Source organism: Mus pahari, chromosome 20, assembly GCF_900095145.1.
Source record: "Mus pahari chromosome 20, PAHARI_EIJ_v1.1, whole genome shotgun sequence".
Classification (NCBI taxonomy): Eukaryota; Metazoa; Chordata; class Mammalia; order Rodentia; family Muridae; genus Mus; species Mus pahari.
This window is the reverse complement of record NC_034609.1, coordinates 40,205,803-40,214,527: the sequence shown is the minus strand read 5'-3', so window position 1 is coordinate 40,214,527 and position 8,725 is coordinate 40,205,803. Positions and strand designations below refer to the sequence as shown.

The 8,725-nt window shown below is 45.9% G+C and overlaps 1 protein-coding gene across 1 annotated transcript; it reads left to right on the top strand.

Annotated features, from left to right (window-relative positions):
- Gcsh (glycine cleavage system protein H) lies at positions 1–8,725 on the top strand. Its single transcript, XM_021220608.2, has 5 exons — positions 1–238; positions 3,933–4,012; positions 5,685–5,748; positions 6,900–7,031; positions 7,974–8,725. Exons 1-5 carry the CDS (start codon positions 100–102, stop codon positions 8,069–8,071), a joined length of 513 nt encoding a protein of 170 aa, XP_021076267.1. The 5' UTR covers positions 1–99; the 3' UTR covers positions 8,072–8,725.

Below are 8,725 nucleotides of genomic sequence, written 5' to 3'. Positions count from 1 at the left end.
CCGCCCCCGGGCCTCGGTGCTCCGCTTACTCTAGACCCATCCCGTTCCCGCCGGCCCGGTGGCGGAGGCGAAGCGCAGTTACTCCCCGGACCTCTGATCATGTCGCTGCAAGTGTCGAGGAGCTTGCGGGTTGTGGCCTACAGCCTGCGCACCGCCCAGGCCTTCTGCTCGCCGCGGCCCTGGGCGCCGAGCGCAACCACCGTCCGCTCACTGCGCACCGGATCTGCTTTGCTGTCGGGTAAGTGCGGGGCACGTGGTCACCGCTCCTGCCCGCCCCACTCCCAAGCCTCCTGGTCGGACCGACCTATAGCCCTGCCCGCGCTTCTCCTCTTGGGATCCTGGTTCTGCGGCCCTTCTCCCTAAGTAGGCGGGAGAGTACAGGAGCAAACTTTGAACCCGGGGTAGAAAGGTGGAGTTGCGAGGGAAGGACGGCTGGACCCGCAAGTAAACAGGCCACTCGTGCCGGGGTGAGCTTGCTTTTAGGTGCACCGAGACCCTAAGTGTGGATAGTGCTTAGGTTTCCTAAGTGGGTCTGCGAAGTGAAGTTAAGCAGAAACACATACTAAAATTTAGCAGAATGCATATACAGATGAATGAGAAATCAGAGTAACAGAAATAAGCTTTTTACTCTCTCCCGCCCCTCCCGCAAAGCCAAGCGTAGTGTTGAAGCTTTAGCTGTGAACTACAGACAGCAAAAAAAAAAAGTGTTCTAGACTTCATAGTCCTAACGTCTGAGTCATTGATGTGTACTGGGGCTCAAACGAGCCTGATTTGATGAACTGGAAATAACTGGGAGACCTGCCCATTGTACGCGTTCGCACAGTTAGCTGGGAAACAGTTTTATGTGCAAGTAGTGGAGACCATACTCAGGCGGCACGAATCGGAACGGCTGCTCTCAGCGAGTGCCGTGGGTCAGAAATCTGTGGAACTCAGAATGTTGATCACGTTATTCCTCAGTGTGGAGTTCCACGTTTGTTCCTTTCTTGCTAAAATTTCTCCAGTATGTCACACACCAGACCGTTACTGACTGGAGTACAAGGGTAAAAGAAATGCTCAAATAAGCAGTCCATTTCAAACCAGGCACGGTGGGTGGCTTCCACCTGTAACCGTGTCAGCACTGCTGAGGTGGAAGATCGCTGAGGCCGAGGCCAGCTGGAGCTACATGCCAAGTTCCAGGTATTTAGTTAAATATTGCCTAATATGTCAATTCCCACGCTCTGCTTAACTACTTGGGTTCTTTTCATTTTTACTCTCTTTGAACTGGCAGAATTCTGCACACTTATTATGCAGGGTGCAGAGCCTTGTGCTTGTTGAAACACAGACATTATTCAGTTCTGGTTTTTCCTTACAGCTGTGTGGTCAGGGCACTTCTCAGAACCCCAGTGCCCTGCATTAGAACAGTGGAGGCAATAGCTACCTCAGAGTTACTGGGAAGTCGTCCTGTCACCTGCAGTTTGACACGTTAACAGTGAATAGTTTTAACTATTAGTGTGTAGTGCCAGATAGCAACACTGACCCATATTAAGTAAGATATTGTATTTGAGAATGCAATGTTTTCAGTTTCAGCTCAGTTTTTCTGAGACCCCAAACCATGGTGGGGTTTTGCTTCTCCTTTCTCAAGGCAGGGTTTCTCTGTGTAGCCTTGACTATTCTGGAACTCTCTCTGTAGACCAGTCTGGCCTAGAACTCACCAAAATCTACCTGCCTCTTCCTCTTTGAGTGCTGGGATTAAAGGCGTGTACACACACACACACACACCCCAGTTTGTTTCTGCTCTCTGAGGTATGGCCTCACTGTTCAGGGGGAGAGGTCCCTGTGTAGCTGAGGATGACTGAGCTTCAGGTCCTTCTGACGTTGCTGGGACTACCTGTGCTGTGGTAGAGACTGAACCCAGGGCTACCTCAGTGATAGGCAAGCACCCATCCCACAAAGCCATATCCCCAGGCCTCAAACTGTTTTTCAAGGATTAGGAAGAAAGTAATTATTTACCTAATCTGCTTTCTTGAGTGAAGTCAAGGGTTAATGGAGAACTGTAATCTGTGGATATGCCTAGGTAGCATTCCTGGGCTAAAAGGACAATATGAACTTTGAGGGCAAGTGGACCTGGGTGTGCTGAGCTCAGAATGCAGCTGGCTTACACTAAAGCTGCAAAGTTGAGGCAGAGCAGTGACACTGTCCGCAGGGTGGCCGAGGATAGTGGGAAGGGGCAGACTTGTGTAACTGTCCGCCTCTTTGGTCAGGTGTTGTGTGGAAGTGACGATTGTTGGTCGGTAATATAGTCAGGGAGTTCTAGACTTGTAAGAGAACGGCAGTTGAGAGCCAGAGCCACATAACTGCATCATCTTTGACCCAGATCCCTTTTCCTTTATTTTTTTAGCAGGGTTGGGAATTGAAGCCAAGGCTTTGACAAGCACCCTTCTGCTGAGCTCCAGGCCGTTTCTTCAAGGATTTTAAGAACTTGGCCAAGTTATAATTGTTTATAGGAAGCCTGTTTCAGTCCATAGAACTAAGTTGCAGTCACCTTAGTGAACTCTACCTAAAGACTCTCATTACCCTTTTTAGGTTAAATCTTTTGGTTTTCATATCTTAAAAGGTTTATGCTGCACGTGTTTTGCTTGCATGTGTGTCTGTGCACCACGTGTGTGCCCTTGGAGGTCAGAGAAGGCTCTCAGATGGTTGTGAGTGCTGGAAGGCACTCCCATGGTCCAATACAAGAGCAACATACGCTTTTAACTGCTGAGCCATCTCTCTGCTTCAGATCTTTTTTTGGGACAGGGTCTTGTGTTGCCCAAGCTCCCTTGAACTCAGTCAGACTCAATTGATCCCCCTTTCTCAGCCTCTCCACTCAGTATTACAGTTACAGGTCATTGTGCCCAGTGTAAATCAATCTCCCTCCCTCACTGGTGGAATTGATCCAGAGCCTCACATGGTAGCCAAGTTATCTATTGAGCTACATTCTCAGTCTTTCAAAAATTGATTCTTGTGTTTTGAGATTGCCTTAATGGTACTTTATTTTTATATGTGTGGGTGTTTTGCCTGTGTTGTATGTCTGTACATCATATGCATGCAGAACTGTAGAAGCCACAAGGACTCAGATCCCCTGGGTCTGGAGTTAAGGATGACTGAGCCACCATGTGGGTGCTGGGAATTGAACACATGCAACATAAATGTTAACTGCTGAGCCATCTCTAAAGCCATCTTAATGGTCTTAACCTTTCAGTCCTATCACCTCCTAAGTGCTAGGTCACAGGCATATGCTGAACTAAACTGACCAGCTTAACTTGACACATTCCCCCCTCAGCCCCTATATTTCCAGATGAGTTAGCTGTGTACTGGCATGCACTACTCTCTGTATGAGCAGGCTTTATTCTGCCTCCCCAAAGCCATCACCCCAAGCCTGTCTTCAAAAGAATTGAATAAACTCAGGAAATATGCTCTGAAATTTTGGGGGGACTAGACTGATGTTAAAACAGATAAGCCCAGAGATGTATAAGGATTCCATCCAAGTTAAGGTCTTTGGAGTTGGAGAGAGAGCTCTGTGGTTAAAAGCACTAGTTGCTGTTCCAGAAGACCTAGGTTTGGGTAACTCCAGTTTCTGGGGATCTGACATCTTCTGGCCTCAACGAACTCTGCACACATGTGGCGTTCATACAGGTAAGCTTCACTCACCTACATAAGCACTCAGGTAAGCCTCACTCACCTACATAAGCACCAATGTTGACAACATTCATCTCGGTCCATCTGTGGGTACACAATGTTTTTAAAATGTCTCATCTTTCTACATTGTTATTCTACTGGGCATCAAACTACTCAGGCAGTGTCAGTTAAACACCGACCCTGGAGAAGTCTTAACCTTTTGACAGCAAAGATGTTTGAAGGGCTTTGAAGAAACGCTGCTGCTGTTTTTCTGAACTACTGGTCTTGTGTTTTAGTGCGTAAATTCACAGAGAAACATGAATGGATAACAACAGAGGAAGGGATTGGCACGGTGGGAATCAGCAATTTTGCACAGGTACTGGATTGCCTTGACGTGTTGCTAACAGCCTGCTCTCCAGCAGGTTGGAGTCTCTCCACCTTAGGAAAGTGGCGTTGTGCTTTGAGTTCTTCTGAAGACCCTTAGGAAAAAGAGGAAAGAGTAAAAGAGGTCCGATGTGCATTAGTTAGGGCCAGCGCGTGTGTGAACAACAAGGGATAATGTGTTTGGCATGGTGCCACAAACCTGTTGCTTCATACTTAGGCTGAGGCAGGACACCATGCATTTGAGATCAGCCTGTGCTAAACAGGAAGATTCTTTCTTTGGAAAAACAACTATACTGGGGCAAAGTAGAGAAGATTATTTAAGAAGTGTTTCATGTTGGGCAGTTGAGAGCAAGTTAGCCGGAGGGGACATTGCCATTGTAGGTACCCTGAGAACCCATTATGACCAAGGATGGAAAACACAGCTAATGATAATCATGGCTAATGCAGAGAGAACCCTTTTGTCTAGCCGGCCCTTTCTCTATAACCCTATCCATGCAGTAGGGCTCAGTGGTCTCACCCTTCTGCATGTGTGCAGTGAGGCAGGAGAGGGGAAATGTTGGAGAAAATGCACAACTCCTCAGACATGCTGGATTCTCAGGTCTCCGGGTCTCTGATACTTTATTTGGTGTGGCTGTATACCTCCTGAGAGGGCACAGCACAGTACAGGTTGTTTATCTTCAAGGGGAAGTACAAAATGCATGTGATACAGCCCATGTGGGTGATGTGAGGAAAGGTGGGTCCATGAGGACCACTGCTTGCTGCATCCGTGGGTAGGGTTTCAGGCACCGCAGTTTGGGTCACGGCTTAACACTGCAGGGGTGGAAAGCACAGGGTGCTCAGAACAGCTCATAATCTTGTTTGGAGCTTGTGGTTTGTGCCTGCGGTTACTCCAGCCTGGAGGTTAAGTCCGGCTGGTGGCTTGTTTCTTGTAGTGCAGCTCTTGAATTTAAAAAAAAAATTATATATATATTTTTATAAATTATTATATATATATGGCTGCTGAGATAGCTCAACAAGACAAGACACTTGCTGAAGCCTGATGATCTAAGCTTGATCCTTGGGACGCACATAGTAGGGTTGACAAGTGGGAACTGACTCTTGCACAAACTCCCATGTGTTTTTGTACATACATGCAACGAATGAACACATGTGCCCACAGTACACCTAACATTTTAAATTATTATGTTTGAAGTACTATGGAGTGCACCCTGAGCCTCGCATGTGAGGCAGGCTCTAGCCTTTCTTTCCTTTTCATTTTGAGACAGGCTCTGACTAAGGTGACTCAGCTGGCCTTGAACTTGTTCTATAGCCCTGCTAGGTCTTGAACTTGGGTTCTCCCCTCCTTAACGTGTACCACCAAGTCTCATCTAATTTTATTCTTTTTGTGCAATGGAGTCTTGTTATGTAGCTGAGGCTGGCTTTGAACTTAGAACCCTCCTACATCTGTCTCCTAAATACTGTATTGTAGAGATATCCCATACCACACCTGGCCCATTTTACAGGGTTAAAGGGCTATAAAGAAAAGCATAGGATGTAGCTCCTCATATGTGAAATATATAGACCAAAATATAGACTAAATTATACATAGACAAAATATAGTTTGTCTCTTTCCTGTTCTCTGGTGGGGTCAACTTCTTAGACATTTTAATGTTTTTATATTACAGGAAGCGTTGGGAGATGTTGTTTACTGTAGTCTGCCTGAAGTTGGGACAAAATTGAAAAAACAAGGTGAGTGTACTTCTCATTTTGGAATGTCATAGTCCATGATATGATTTTCTGACCTGGTCTTTACCCGAATGACAAGTTGCTTGCACTCAGGGTCAATTTCGGGAAAAGAGAATCTTCAAACAGAAATGTGAAAGGAACAGTTACTGGTTCATTGACTTCCACGAGCAGTCTCTAGACCAGTGGGGAAAGTGTGTTTGTTCCGCAGAGAGCCACTGAGGAAGGACCTCACTTCTTACTGTTTTCCCCTTCAGTGTGTGTGTGAAGGCTGTCACTGTTGCTGGAGAAGTAATGTCTCAGCAAGCGCTTCCTTACAGTTCTCCACCCGGCTCTGGGTTATTTATATTGGCAATCCTAGCTGTCACGGAACCCGAGCACAGAGAATATCTGCTTTATAACAAAAGGCAGGGGGTAGAGGGTCAACAGTATCCTCCTTACCCACAAAGATACCGAGGTTTCTGGTTGTAAAGGGAGCTGGTGGTGTACGCAGTGATCACGTTGTTTGCTAGCATGTATATCTACCCTAGGCTCCATCTCTCCAGCACTGCAGAAGTAAAACCTAAAATCTGCCTTCCTCTGCATGTAACAGAGAATCCCGCGTAAAAGTCAGCGTATTTTTTGTTGTTTTTTTTGGGAGAGTGGGGTAAGATTTATTTTCATTTTAATGTGTATGAGTGTTTGCATGTTGTATGTATACTGTGTGTATGCCTGGTGCCTGCACAGACTTCAGAAGGGCACTGGAACTGCTATAGTTACAGGCAGTATGGGTGTTCTGTAAAAGCAACCAGGTATTCCTTAGCCCAGAACCTGGTTTTTAAAACCTAGCCTCACAATTTACCAGTCCTGTGATTTCAGTAAAATTACAGAATTGACCATGAATTTCTTTGACATATGTAAGATAGTACTGCTCAACTGGGATGTCTTGATTTCTAAGTACCTTTTTTTTTTTTTTTTTTCCCCAGACAGGGTTTCTCTGTGTAGCCCTGGCTGTCCTGGAACTCACTCTGTAGACCAGGCTGTCCTGGAACTCAGAAATCCGCCTGCCTCTGCCTCCCGAGTGCTGGGATTAAAGGGTGCGCGCGCCTCCACGCCCGGCCCGTCTTGTGTTTAAGCCACTGACTGATGCTAACTCTTCTTTGCCTGCTTCCTTTCAGAGGAGTTTGGTGCTTTGGAGAGTGTGAAGGCGGCCAGTGAGCTCTACTCTCCTCTGTCAGGAGAGGTAACTGAAGTCAATGAAGCACTTGCTGAAAACCCAGGGCTTGTCAACAAGTCCTGTTACGAAGATGGTGAGTTGATGCTCACAATTGCATTCCTACAGCAAAGTAACCCAGTCAAGTATGCCTACAGCAGTTTTCTCCATGTTTTAGATGCATGAACAACCTCAAAAGTCTTAGAGCCAGTAAGTGGCAAGATTAAGATTTGCTGTGGCTCTCTTTGGCTTGCTGCCTTGCCCTTCAGGCTTTTTCTTTGGGGTTGGATATGAGACAGGGTCTCTATATAGCTCTTGCTGGTCTTAAACTCACAGAGATCCTCCTGCTTCTGCCTCCTAAGTGCTGGGATTAAAGGCATGCACCACCATGCCTGGCTTTCAGTCTTTCTACCACCATTAGCGCTAGTAGTTAATATTTGGTATGCCTTTAAAAAAAACCTGTATGTCCAGGTGCTCTTAACTGCCTAGCCATCATCTCTCCGGCCCCAAGGCTTTATTTTAAAATACTTTAAAGTTATTTGAGCTGGGCATGGTAGTGTACACACACCTTTAATACCACTCCCCCTCTGCAGGAGGCAGAGGCATGTGGATGTCTGAGTTCAAGGCCAGCCTGGTTTACAAACTGAGTTCCAGTACAGCCGGGACTATTAAACAGAGAAACACTGTCTTTAAAAAGGGAAACAAGAGCTGGGCGTGGTGGCACACACCTTTAATCCCAGCACTCGGGAGGCAGAGGCAGGCGGATTTCTGAGTTCCAGGCCAGCCTGGTCTACAGAGTGAGTTCCAGGACAGCCAGGGCTATACAGAGAAACCCTGCCTCGAAAAACCAAAAAAAAAAAAAAAAAGTAAAAACTGAGCCATCTTACTCCAGCCCACTAAAGTCTTAGGGCTAAATTTATTGAAGAAAGAATGGATTTATGTTAGGGTAACAACATCACTTAAATGAGGGCACTGTATTAATTTTGAATGAATTTGACTTTAAAAGGCAATGTGAACTGAGGTTCTGTTTTGGGTACAGGTTGGCTAATCAAGATGTCACTGAGTGACCCTTCAGAGCTGAATGAATTGATGAGTGAAGAAGCATATGAGAAATATGTGAAGTCCATTGAGGAGTGATCATGGCACCCCTCCACTCCAGATCAAACTGGATGTGACCTGCTCCAGCNTGCTTGTCTTAAACTAGTGGAGAATAGAGGACTTGAAGTAACTTTTAGCAATACTGATGGAAAGAAACTGTTCTTGACAGTGCTACTTAAGAGCCACCCCCAACTTCCTAAAGGATGCAGATAAACACAGTGTACAGATTTTTGATAATCGCCATACTAAGTATTTAGACTAGAGGTTAAGCCCTGGTGTTTAGAATTCTTAAGATCATCTGTGGTGAAAAGTGGTTATGAGGCTGTGTTTGGTGACAGACCACCTTCTAATCCCAGTACTCAACAGGCAGATGTTAGTTCAAAGTTGGTCTACACAATAAGTTCTAGACCAGCCCCAGCTACGTGGTGAGACCCTACCTACTGGTTATAAGACTTTCATAATTGAAGATAACAGTGGTGTATCTTAGATAATTTTGTTACTTGTCCATATCCACCACTGGATTTGGCTCAGAGACTAGTGTCTTCTCACTGGGAATGCAGGGAAGTGTTGTACAGTGTCAGAGGCAGGAGGGTACTGTCTTTGTTTCACGATGTGCTGTGCTGGCTGTTTTCCCACTGTGAAGCACAGGCTATGCAACACTGAGAAACAAATAAAACATTCATCCTCTTTGTT

What these genes read in the sequence shown, in the direction of transcription:
- Gcsh (XM_021220608.2), top strand. Translation starts at nt 100, where the DNA reads ATGTCGCTGCAAGTGTCGAGGAGCTTGCGGGTTGTGGCCTACAGCCTG. An exon ending in CGGATCTGCTTTGCTGTCGG is followed by an intron (nt 239 to 3,932) that starts GTAAGTGCGGGG and finishes CTTGTGTTTTAG; the next exon opens with TGCGTAAATTCACAGAGAAA. An exon ending in GAATCAGCAATTTTGCACAG is followed by an intron (nt 4,013 to 5,684) that starts GTACTGGATTGC and finishes TTTATATTACAG; the next exon opens with GAAGCGTTGGGAGATGTTGT.